The sequence below is a fragment of the Haemorhous mexicanus genome, chromosome 13 (genome assembly GCF_027477595.1).
Source record: "Haemorhous mexicanus isolate bHaeMex1 chromosome 13, bHaeMex1.pri, whole genome shotgun sequence".
Lineage (NCBI taxonomy): Eukaryota > Metazoa > Chordata > Aves > Passeriformes > Fringillidae > Haemorhous > Haemorhous mexicanus.
The window spans coordinates 4,820,584-4,833,042 of NC_082353.1; the positions used below are offsets into that span (position 1 = coordinate 4,820,584).

The following is a 12,459-nucleotide window of genomic DNA, read 5'->3' on the forward strand; positions in this document are numbered from 1 at the left end:
TGCAACAGAAAGTGGCCATTCAATGTTTAAAATGCCAGTTTAAAATAAGTTTAGCAGCACTCTTCTGTTCAAATAGCACTGATGTAGCCTAGCTCCTGAAGTTCACCACAATTCTCCTCATCCAAACTAAAACGGGATGAGATATTTAATTAAGATGTTCTACAAATATTCTATTAAAAAAACACAGCTGTCATGGGAAATAGATGCTGCTCTTTCCTGCCAAATTCCACCAAAAAATATCCAACATCCCTTCGTTCTCCCTCCTCCTCTTTTTCATGCCCCCAGTCCCCCACCCACACACAGAGGACACTGTTACATCACTCCAAGAACAAATCTTTTTGCTGCCCTCATTTCCCAGAGATTAACGATAAGGCAGCTCAAATCAGCTTTCCCAGCTGCACTGAAGTCAAATATTAAATGGCAAAGCCCAAAGGCTTTGAAGGCATTTCAGTCAGAACAACCCGAGGTGTGCCAGGCCTGGAGATGCCTCAATTTACCTTAAAGGACAGAAAAGAGAATTACAAAAGCCATGGGCTAGAGGATTTTTTTAAAAATCATTCTAGTTTACTTGGAGTCAAGGGTTGTGTCAGTATAAAGGGAGATCCAGAGCCACAAATAAATGGGACTAGCACAAGGAGGCAGAGCAGGGTGGGGATTATGGAGGATGAGATGGGAGTCATAACCTTTATAGAAAGGATAGAGATGAAATAGCTCACCAGGGAGCCCATCAGTGCCTCCATGGAAGTCTGACTAATTGCCTCAAAGTAACCAATTTAGAGTAATTTCAGAGCAATCCTTGCTCTGAAAGAGTTGAGGTCAATATAAAAGTAAATTTGGGAGTTATTTTTACTTTCATGCAGGCCTGAAGCAGTAGCAATCTTCTCCCCAGCTCTGGGCAAGCTACCAAAGAGGCCTGGCTTGTGCTGAGCCAAGCCCCATCTCCAGGACAGCCACACTCTGCTCAAGGGCTGGAATTCTCCTACCAGGAATTGGGACTATGCAAGGCTGGCCTGAGCTCCCCAAAAGCGAAGTGACTTTTCCAGCTTCCCAAGGCCTACATGCAGGACAAAGAACCCAGTGAGGCAGAATGTCACTGCAGTGTCCAGCTGCCAGTGAAGCTCCTTTTTACTGCCAGCATTATCCCAAGGCAGGCTCCATCCCATTCTCCATCAGGAATACTCTGACAAGCACAGCAGGGCAGAAAATGGCCAAAGGGCTGTGCTCACCAGCTGAGGGTCCCTGAATGCAAAGGCAAGGGAAAAAGAGGACTGCTTCTGGCACTGGGAGTAAATACTCTTAATTAAAATCTGAATTGATGGGGCCCTGTGCACTCAAGAAAGGAGAATCTATCAAAAACCATCCCAAAAGCTCAGCTCAGGTAGGCACAAAAGCTCTGCAGTGAGCACATCTGGGCTGGAAGGGGAGCAGTGCCACAGATAAGGGAACACTCATTGTGTGTGTCAGGACAAGCCCTGCCTCAAGAATGAGGGAAATCAGAAAAGGAGAGGCTCAAGAATTTACCAGATCCCTCAAAAACCAGCAGGATTTGGTCAAACATTTTGAACCAACAACAGAAACTGTAGCTGTTCCAGTTCAGATTCAACCAAGACTTCAAAACCAACAATTTGCACTGGGTGAATTAACACATTTTCATTATTAAAAAGAAACAAACAAAAGCAAAAAAACGATAATTAAACTCACAACCTGCCTGATTTGGTATCACTTTTACTTCAAAAATTGGAACATGTGACATAAAAAAACCCCACAAGACACAATGTTTGCTTCCCAAGATTATTTCCAGATCAAGACATCATTCTGAAGAACCCAAAACAAACCCATTATTATTTGAGAGGATAAATGAGTATCAAACTCATTAACAGCCCCACAAGTAAGTACACAATAAAATAAACAGTCTCCCAGATTATAAGCAAATATGATACAGGCTGTGGCTATGGTAAATCAGTCAGGAACAGCACTGAGCTCACAGAGACCCTGGAAAAACACTGGTACTCAGCAAATTACAGTCTAGACAGTCTCCTCTTTTCCCAGAGGACATTTATTTCCTCCTAGACAGCTGCAAACACTACAGAAGAAACCTTAAAACCAACCTGCCCAAGAAACACAATCAGATCTTCAAACAAACCTTTTTTAGGACGGGGTTTTGTTGGTTCTGTAGCCGCTGGCGATGAAGAAACCTGAAAAGACAGAAATCAGGAGTAGTAAATAGACCAGGCAAGGTTTCTTGAAGCTCTGTTCCAGAAAATAATCAGAAAGGACAACTGGCAAATCCCAAAGGAGGGCATAAAAATAGCAGCATTGCTGCTGGACAAACTCTGCCCTGCCAAGAAAGGCAGAGATTTCTGTTCCACAGCTCGATTAAACAAACACCCTCATTGTGCAGCACATCCCTGGTGGTGGGGTCACTTCTGATCACCTGGGAAGTGATCTTTACCTTGCAAAAAAACAATAGTGGAGCATTCAAGAACCTAATTAGAGATCACTCAGAAAATCAGTCAAAACCATTTATCATCAAACATTTATGAAGTTAATCAGGACAAGGCTGTTCCTGGGAACCATCTGAGTCCACAGGATGTGAGCACAGGGATGTGTCCCATCACATGGAGGGCAGGGAACCCCCCCCCAGCAAACACTGTCCAGAGCTCCCTTTTTCTTACTGGAGATGGGGCAGATCAGAGAGGCTGAGACATGAAAAATAAACCAAAAAAGGCTCTTCCTTTTTTTTTTTTTTACTTTTTTTTTACTGTTTACTTTTTTGTTTCTTAACAGTTTCTAAATTTTTATTGACTTTTCAGATTCCTATTGAGAAAAACTGAGCTGCTGTTTACCCAGCTCTGAGCATTCCATCCTCAGCAGGAATAACCAGCAAAAACATCTCATTTTTAATATATTGCAATTTTTTTTTTTTAATCTGCACACCCATCATTCTGAGTCCTCTCACTGTGCTCTGTTAAGACTTTCCTGGAGTTTCTCCTATTTCCTCCTCACTTGAGTAACATTCGACCCATCCGTTTGTCCAAATCATTTTTAAGTACATTGAACAGCCCAGGCTTGGTACCGACCCCTGAGGGGCTCCACAGCAACCACCCTCCACCCCAAAAATATAAAGAATTATGGAATGGCTTGGGTTGGAAGGGACAATAAAGATAACTTCATCGGCCAGGGAAACCTCCCACTGTCCCAGGGTGCTGCAAGTCCTGTCCAGCCTGGCCTTGGGCACTGCCAGGGATCCAGGGGCAGCCACAGCTGCTCTGGGCACGCTGGGCCAGGGCCTGCCCACCCTCCCAGCCAGGAATTCCTTCCCAATATCCCATCCATCCCTGCCCTCTGGCAGTGGGAGCCATTCCCTGTGTCCTGTCCCTCCATCCCTTGTCCCCAGTCCCTCTCCAGCTCTCCTGGAGCCCCTTCAGGCCCTGGCAGGGCTCTGAGGTCTCTCCGAGCCTCCTTTTCTCCAGGCTGCAAACCCCCAACTTCCTCAGCCGCTCCTTGTGCTGCAGCCCTCTCCCCATCTTCTTTACTTTCCCCCTGTTCCAGCACCCAGTAATCGATAATTAACGTTGATTACTTCAGCAAAGACTGAATTTCCCTCACGTTTTCCATACAAAGTGTGCAGATTAAAAACTCGCTCTTCAAAAGAACTTCCCGCCGCCGCCGCTGCCCCTTACTTCCCTTCACGTCCCCTCCCGTCCCTCTCCCCTCCAGTCTCACTCGGCCCCCTCAGCCCGGGCGCCTCTCTCCCCTCTCTCCTCACCGTGGCATCCAGAGGCTCCGCCATGGCCGCGGCGGGCCGGGGTTGCCATGGAGACCGCCGCCACTTCCGGCGCGGCCATGGCGCGCGGGGCACGGCGGGAAGGTGGCGGTGGGAGGACTCTCCCCCCCCCCCCCCCCCCCCCCCCCCCGCAATCCCCCGGCCCCCTTTTAACCTGAAAAACACCCGAAAAACCACAGTAATAATAAAATGCCGGCTTTTGGAAGGTTTTATTGGGAGCTCCGCGGTGTAGAGGGGTAGAAATGAGGCCGCCAGTGAGGAGGGATAACCCGGGAAGCGCTGAGCGGCCGCGGCCCCGCTCCCTCCCCGTCCCAGAGCAGCAGCAGGGAGGGAGGTTGGGATGGCGGATTTTGTTTATTTTCCTTTATATTTCCACAGTATCTGTGGGGATGGCAATTCACCTGCAAGCGCCTGAAACCCGGAGGAAAGGAACTGCAGCAGGTTCTCCCACAGAACAGGGCTTTGTCACTGTCTCTAGGTTTGCCAACAGCCAGCGGGACTGAGGACGCCTCAGAGCGGGTTTCCCTTGGGAGGGAAGCGCCCAAATCCTTGGCGCATTCCTTTCGGGGAGCACGGAGTGAAAACCCAACGCCTCTGAGCTTGCACCTGCCCTGCCCAGCCCATTTTCCAAATGTTTCACAGCATGGCCGGAGAATTCCCAGCGGGAATGGCAGGGACGGATCCGGGCAGGGCCGCTCCCACGCAGCCCTGCGCCCTCCCACCCCTCCAGCAGCACCAGGAACGGCAGAGGGAAAGCGGCTGCACTCCCTCGTCTCGGATTTCCAGGGCAAATAAAGGGAAAAGCAGGTAAACAGGGACAAAACCACATCACGTCTGATTTCCAGGGCAAATAAAGGGAAAAGCAGGTGTACAGGGACAAAACCACATCCGTGGAAAGTCGGCAGGAGCAGTGAGGGAGCCGAATTGACCCCGCTGCCAGCTGGAAACAGCATCCCGTGTAACAGCCCTGCCTGGGATCTGCCTTTTTTATCTGATCCCTTCACAACTTCCATCCCCTGGAAGCTGGCAGGGCGGCAGGAGGCTTGGAGGACACTTGCCTGGCGAAAAATACCACAGAATGAATTCCTATACAGGAGTAAATTTAATAAAACCACCACCAATTGTTTACTTTAACATAGCTCTTGTTACAGAAATCATAAAAATGGACTCAGCAGCTAAACTCATTAGTTCTTTCCCCTTTTAATTGAAAAATACTCCGCTGATTTCAGCTTCTACTGCACTAGATGGAGTGTTAAATAGTTGCCAGGACAGGACGCCCAGTGATTGAGCCCAAAACAAACACAAAGACAATTCCATCAGCTTTCCTTTTCAATGTTACGACTCGTTATAATGAAGTGAAAATTAAAACAGCAAGAAAGGGTCCATTTGACAGATGAAAGGTGGAGGGAGAGGAGATCCACAGCCGAAATCTCGCAGGAAGTCTTTGGAGAAGTGGTGCAAAACACCCCTCCTTGTCCTGCCTCGGGATCCAAAACAAACCTCTAAACACACACACACAAACACACACACTCACACGCCTCCTCTGGGATTACAGCACGTGTCCTGCGTGCACCAGTGGGAACAGAGAGCTGGATTTGGGCAGGTAAAGATCTGGGGCCAAAACTAAACCAAGAAAAAGGCAAGGCATCCTGAACCAGAGCTCCAGGAGCTGCGAGGGGCCGCGTCCGTCGCCAGCAATGGATACACACACAGACCTGGGGGAGGCCCTGGACAGAAAGGAACTGCAGGAAGAGGAGAAACCCAACTGCTCTGGAAAAAGCCTTCCAAAAAGAAAAAAAAAATAAAATATATATATATATAGATATATTCACTACACCAGCACACGCTTCCCCCACCCCAGCCCAGGGAAAAAAAACAAAACCAAACAAAAGAATCAAACTGAAAGAAAATGCACAGCAAATAGACATAATCTTGAAGATTTTTAAAGAATAAATATTTTTTTGTAATTAAACATTATGCAAACACGTGCCACGCTTGCTCTTTGTCCATGCATATGCGCTATATACAACTTTGAAAAATACTGTGTTGTCCTCTTTTTGTTTTAAAAGTCATATACAAAGGTTGGGTTTTTTTTTTTTCCTTGCTGTGTACCCCCCTCCTTCCCTCCCCAAAAATCCTCTTTACAATGAGCCAATCCACATTCATCCATGTATTTGGGTGGCAGAGAGGAGGAGGGGGGCGGGAGAGCCACCCCCCTTACCAAAGTCCATCAAAATGGCTGGTTTGGACATGAAAAGCAGTGTCAAGAAACTGGTTTAAGTTTCATCTGTACTACACACAGGAAAAGAAAGAGAGAAAAGAAAAAGGAGTCGGCTTGGAGGATGAAGCTACGTTACAAGTTAAAGTTGGAGGGTTTTTTAGTGCGTCTGTCACACTCTTGGCCGCCTAGAATACTGTTGTACAATGGTTTATCTACCTTTTTTTTTTATTACAATATAATTTACTTAATTTTTCTGTTAACAAAACAGAATCCCGCTACTACAGACCAGCGGTGTAAGAGGCGGAGCAGCGCCCTGGGTGGGTTTTATTGGAATTGCATGAGCACTCTAGGATGGGAAAGGGTTCAGAGTTCATTGCTGCGGGGCCAGGCTCAGTCCTCGATGTACTCCCACAGGTCCTTCTCGTAGCCTTCATGCACGTGCTGCAACAAAACCCTCCGCCGGCTCTCGCAGTATCTGCAGGGGACAGGGACAGCACGGAAAAGGCACGTCAGGAATCATGGAGCAGCCCTTGCTGTGTTGTGATTTCAGCATTTAACCTCAGAAACCCGGTTCCTCCCATGATGATTCCCTGCCGGGTGTATCAGTCACCTCTGCTTTCCCCCTCCCTGATCCCTGCCGAGCAATCCTGGCATTCCAGAAGGGTGATGCCCTCCACTCCCGGGGGGACACTGGGCCATCCAGGTGTCCTTTGTCCCTTGAGTTGGTGGTCCCCGTGTTCCCTCCCTTCCCCTCTCCCCCAGGTAAAAGGGCGAGCAAACCACACGGTTCAGGGAGTTCTGTTGGAGCAGTTGCTGCATTCAGAATAAAGCTCTGGATCGAAACCCTCCATCAGAACCAACTCCTTTCCTTCACCATCACCTTAAAGCTTCTCTGCCAGAGGGAAACCTGAGCTCCTGCATGCCTGGACTTGCCTCCAAGCACCCAGCTGCAGCATCCAGCTAGCCAGAGGTGTCTCTGAGGTGAAAACACCACCACAGCTGCTGCCTTCTGGTCAAGCAGCAAGGGCCAGACAAGCTCAGGCACGTCCCATCCAGCTATACTGGTATTATTCCAACAGCCCTGGCACCAAGTTATCCAAACCAACAGCATGCCTCGCTTCCTGTCCCAGACTGCAAGGCAAAATGTATTCTATCTGCCATCTGTATGGCAGTTCTCTTCTGTTCAGTGGGCAGTTTTCCTTATCTCTTCCACAACCACTCCTCCCTAGGGGAGACATCTGCTGATAACAGATTATTGAATGTCACTGCATGGCTGATAAGAACTACAGCATCCCTTTGGGAGATGTGAGCTCAGAGGGAGGAGCCAAGCATGCCTACCCAGATATAATCTGGAGAGTCTGGAACACCAGCACGGCTTCTCCACTGGATTTCCCAGAGGAACAGCAGCTGCCTCTTCCACTGCATCTTCAGAGGAAGACTGCACCTTTCTCCAGGATCCCTGCTCCAGCAGAACCACCCCTGACACTCCAGGAGGGCTGCAGCCACAATTCCAGTTGGACTGCTACCAATGCCCTGACCCACAGGGTGTCAGGTTATGTTCTGACTCTGTCAGTGCTGTTTTAGTTTACTGCATTGTTTATTTTATCCTTTTATTTTCTTCCCTAGCAAAGAACTGTTATTTCCTGCTCCCATATTTTTTGCCTGAGAGCCCCTTAATTTAAAATTTATAGCAACTGGGGGGAGGGCAGCAGGGGAATTTACATTCTCCATTTCAGGGGAGGCTCCTGTCTTCCTTAGCAGGCAGCTGTCTTTCCAAACCAAGACACTTCCAAAAGAGGTGATCCCCGAGAAGGGAGTTTGTATTTACAGCCCGTCAACAGCGCTAATTAAGACTCTGGTTGCTCCAGTCAGTCAGCTACAGGTTTCTGGCTAGAAAACCAGTGTGCAAATTCAGAATTTTTCAGGCATAAGTATCCCCAGAGCCTCTACAGCTGAGAAACCTTCAGGAATAACTGGAGGAGGAGGAAGCAGCAGCTGTGGTTTGAAAAAGTCTGAGCACGGGTTAGTGGAGACACATGGAATGGGATGAGCTCTCCTCAGATTCTCCCTCCCTTGCAGCCTCAGATCTTGCCCCAGCAGCTCTTAATCACACAAGTAATCATCTCTGACTTCATCAACAGTCAGCTTGTAATTTCTTTCCTACCAAACCCAGATAACCTGTGAGTGCATCATTTTTGCTAATGACCATTGCCTTCTGAAAGGTGCTGGTGCCTGCTCCAAGCCCCATCAGGACAACAAAAAGCCACATGTTAGCTGGGAAAAACTAGCTGGAGGTGTTCGAGGCCAGGTGGGATGGGGCCACCTGGTCTAGTGCAAAGTGTCCTTGCCCATGGCAGGAGGTAGAACAATTTATACTTTAAGATCTCTTTCAACCCAAACCAGTCCATGATGAAAAACCTCAGGAGCACTGACACAGTTTTAGATGGAGATGGAAGCAGTCCAAAGGGTTACTGGTCTGGCTGGAGAGCAGGTTTCACCTCACATCCCAACATGTGGCTCTCAGAGGGACACTACACCCATGGAGTATTCCCACCTACGCTGACTGAAAAATGCTGCACATAAAACTGATCCAAGAGCCCTCCCAGGATCACCAATCCTGAGGAAAAGAGATATCAGAAAACACAGCAAAGGATGTCATTTTGGGTGTGTTAGAAGACAAAAAGCACAGAAACACTGAATGAATTCAGGTTCCAAGAGCAAACTCTAAATAAGCATCTGAGAGGCTCTGGCTGCTGGGAACTGGCTTGCTTGGCAACGGTCACACATTCCTCAGGAGAAACCTCCCAGTGGGAAGCTATCCCTGACCACAACACACACTAACATCTGGCAGCAACTCCTCACCTTCTGCTCAGGACCTGATCAGAGTGACTGATTTATCCATCAGAGCAGCTGTGGCTCCCCCCTCACTGCTGTCAGCTGGTCAAGAGAAACCCCTGGACACAAAGTCCCATTGATTTTCAGGAGCATGTGATGGCAAACACGCGGTCTCTGCTTTCCAAACTTCAGTTATTTTTCTGCTGGATGGGTGTGGGGGGCTTAATCCTGTTTTCTAGATATGTCTTTGCAAGCAAAGAGATCCAAACAGCTGAAACTAAACCAGCCTGGAGGGCAGCTCCTGCAGCTTCCCAGAGCTCTTTAAACCCACCTCGATGACATCCTGCTCCCAGTCTTGCATCAAAGGGCACCGTGCAGGACATGATTAAGACATGACTGAACTGGTTAATCAGGGACCTGCACAGGCTTGACAGATTATTCTTTCTTCCCAGAAATGTGAAGGCAGGTTTGGGATACTGTTTCCAAGCAATTCAGGCTATATTAGGTTGTAATTTCACCCCTACAAAAGCATCCAGGTTCAGAGGACTGAAGTAAACAAGCAGCTTCATCAGAAATACCAAATGAATGGTGGCCTTAAAGGGTAAATTACAAAATGTCTCCAAAAAGAAGGTAAGGAAAGTCTTGTCCAGCCCCAGTTGTGCTGCCAAAGTTGGGCAGGATGAGCCACCAAATCTTAACAGCTCCTGCCACACCCCACAGTCCACTGAGTCCTACAGCTTACCCTACTTTGGATATTTTCTTCCCCCTAAGCCAGGCATAACAAATTCAGTGATTTTGGCAAAATGCCTCAGAAATGCAAGCCCTAATCCTGTGACTCATCCGCATTTTCAGCTTTGTACTTTTCCACTGTGCAGAAATTATTCCCCTGGGACTGAACAAAGCACTGGCATCTGTGTCACCTGGACCCCAGTCCCCTGCTCCCCTTCCCAGCTGGGCAGGCTGCTCTATCCCTCTTCCTCAGGAACAGCTTTCCTACACCCACGTTTTGCACAAATGGACCCAGCAGACAATTAAAAGAGCCAATTGCTCTCTGCTGGCAGCTCATCCTAGGCCAAAGCTGGCAGCTTGGAACCACAAAGTCACTCCTTGTTCTTTGGCCCTTGCTCTGTGGATCCCATTCTGGTGCTGGCCATTCCCACATGCTCCTTCTGTGCAGGAACAGCAGTGTACTGAGAGCCACTGCTCCTGGACACAGGATTTTTTCCATTCCGGGGTTGGATGGAAAAAATTCCAGCTCCTGCTCTGCAGAGCAGATGGAAGGCAGAGCTGGGAGCCTCTCCCCACAGGCTGTCACCTCTCCTGAGAGCTGTTCCCAGCAGGGACACAAAAACACACTGCCAGCATCTGCGTGAGGGCTTCACCGGGAAGATTCGGGGCTGGCTCAGGACAGCTGCTGCTCTCAGATATTCAGGGACTGGCTGATCACAATGGGTGGCACAGCGCCAAGAGCAAACAGCTTCCCAAGGATGTGGCTCTGGAGAAACTGTATCTTGACATGTGCTCAGGTCACTACCTGACACAGGGCATGGCAACACTTGGCTGCTTTGAGAGAAAGGAGTATTCCAACACAAACCTGTACTTATCCTGTACTTTCTGCTTTATGTCTTGCAGCGAATCTTGGGATATATCTCGCTCCAGGTACCCAGAAAGCACCTCTGTAGCATTCTCTAAGTCTGCTTGGTTATTCTGTAAAGACAAAAAAAGAAAGTGTTGGGGGGGGTAAAGGAAAGGGGGAGATTTTTATTTCAGTGCAATTGGAGTCAGTACCAAAGTAAAAAAGGATTAGATATCATGGAATCCCAGACCGACTTTGGGTGGAAAGGGACATCGAAACTCTTCCACTTCCGTCACTGCCATGGGCCACCTTCCACTAGACCAGGTTGCTCCAAGCCCCATTCAACATGGCTTTGAACACCTCCAGGGATGGGGCAGCCATAGCTTTGTGATTCTATGATTCCTCCAGCACACGATCCTACACAATGCCCAGAGTGTCTAACTTTTGCACAACAGTATATTAAACCAGACTAAATTGGGTACAAGCGAGGACTAGAGGCCTCCAAGCATTAAATCTTATTTCCTCAGTTTCACAATTTGAATTCCTGACAACCCCATTTTCTCCTACCTCAAAGATAATGGACTGATTATTCTTTTTGAGGTAGAAGGCAAAGACGTAAGTGTACATGAGTGTGGCACGACACTGGCAGAGGACGTCGACTGCTTTCTTCAGGAACTGCACCTCGATCCACGACATGTTGTGCTGCTGCATCTCCTCCATCTTCTGCTTCACCTGAGCGTAGAGCTTGTGCTCGAAGCGCAGGCTCTGCATGTGGTTCATGTAGCGGTTGCAGTAGAACAGGTACCTCTGCAGGGCTGCTCGGGATCGCTGTGTTAATTCCCATTAGAGAGAAAGAAAACAAATAGTTAAAACAAAGTAATGGCTGCAAGAGAAGTAAACCCTTCACAAGGCTCTTCCTGATCCAGAGAATGAGCTTCCTTTCCAAAGGAGGCTCCTCTCCCGTCGCGTTGGGCAGACGGCTCCACACGGCCCCGCTAACCCTGGGAAGCGCCCCGGGCACTTCCCAGCACAGCTCTGACATCCTCACTCCCAACCTTGGAAGCAATTACAATCACACTGCTCAAGCCTCATTACTTCTGTATTTCAGCCTCTCGACTCGAGGTACAGCACTCAAATGCTTCCAGTGTCATGACAAAAGTGAGAAGATGTTTTGTTGGGGGGTTCTTTGCTAATAAGGAATTCTAATTACTGTGCTTGTGCTAAGAGGGCAATCTCAGGCTGATTATAAAGCAGGGGAAAGGCACCGTGTGCTAAATAGTGCAAGAGAACCAAGATGACTCAATACACAGTCATTAATCTTATTTTCTTCACACTGACAGACCAGCTGTAAAAAAATAACACCACGGGCATGGTTCAACTTGTGTGCTCTGGATGTACAAAGGTAGCACATAGCAGGCAAAGCCGTCCCTATCTTAAAAGTCAAAAGACTTAACTGTCCTTTGGATTTGTGCCCGAATCCGTGAATTCCTTCAGAGCAGATGTGTAGGTTTAGAGAAAGCACAGCACAGGGCCGATGATCTCCCTCATCACCAAAGGTTATGGACTCACCTCCTGTGCATCCCTTGCTGCCTTTGCATCATCCTCATTGTAGCGATTACAGTTGTACCTGTAACAGGGACACCGATTCCACAGATTTCAGTCCAAATCCGTGCCGTTTGCACCACGACCTCCTCGCCTTCCAGCAAGGCACGCTCCCGAACTCACCAGGCAGATCCGTGGGGCTCCCAGGGGCCCAGACACACCCAGCAGAACTCCGCCTTGCAGTTCTGGTTCCGACAGACCATGTGGTTGCAGCCCCCGTCCTTCTCGATGGTGACGTGGCATTTCGGGCATTCCTGTCCACAGGACAGAGAGCACCGTTAGCAGGGCAAGCACGGAACCCCAACAGCCTGGGGAACTTGGAAGGGTTCCCACGGCAGTCAGACAGAGCACGTCAAGTGAAACACATGATTTAATTCTTCCCTTTGGACATCGAGATCCTCTTCAGTCAGGCCTTAAAATACTTCCAAACCCGGAGCA

The 12,459-nt window shown here is 48.6% G+C and overlaps 2 protein-coding genes across 4 annotated transcripts in view; both read right to left on the reverse strand.

Moving 5' to 3' along the window:
• The window catches only part of BBS4 (Bardet-Biedl syndrome 4), a 36,097-nt gene extending 32,254 nt beyond the window's left edge, over nucleotides 1-3,843 (reverse strand). For 2 of the 3 annotated variants that reach the window (XM_059857985.1, XM_059857984.1), the window contains exons 1-2: nucleotides 3,770-3,839; nucleotides 2,144-2,195 (exon numbers count right to left, since the gene is read on the reverse strand). In XM_059857985.1, the coding sequence (XP_059713968.1) occupies nucleotides 2,144-2,195; nucleotides 3,770-3,777 (60 nt within the window). In that variant the 5' untranslated portion in view covers nucleotides 3,778-3,839. Of the gene's footprint in view, nucleotides 1-2,143; nucleotides 2,196-3,769 lie in introns of all 3 variants that reach the window. The other variant, XM_059857983.1, reaches the window with a different exon arrangement.
• A 1,871-nt stretch (nucleotides 3,844-5,714) lies between these two features.
• The window catches only part of ARIH1 (ariadne RBR E3 ubiquitin protein ligase 1), a 51,605-nt gene continuing 44,860 nt past the window's right edge, over nucleotides 5,715-12,459 (reverse strand). The window contains exons 10-14 of the mRNA XM_059857991.1: nucleotides 12,145-12,275; nucleotides 11,989-12,046; nucleotides 10,987-11,247; nucleotides 10,438-10,550; nucleotides 5,715-6,483 (exon numbers count right to left, since the gene is read on the reverse strand). Coding sequence (XP_059713974.1) covers nucleotides 6,399-6,483; nucleotides 10,438-10,550; nucleotides 10,987-11,247; nucleotides 11,989-12,046; nucleotides 12,145-12,275 — 648 coding nt within the window. The 3' untranslated portion in view covers nucleotides 5,715-6,398. The remainder of the gene's footprint in view (nucleotides 6,484-10,437; nucleotides 10,551-10,986; nucleotides 11,248-11,988; nucleotides 12,047-12,144; nucleotides 12,276-12,459) is intronic.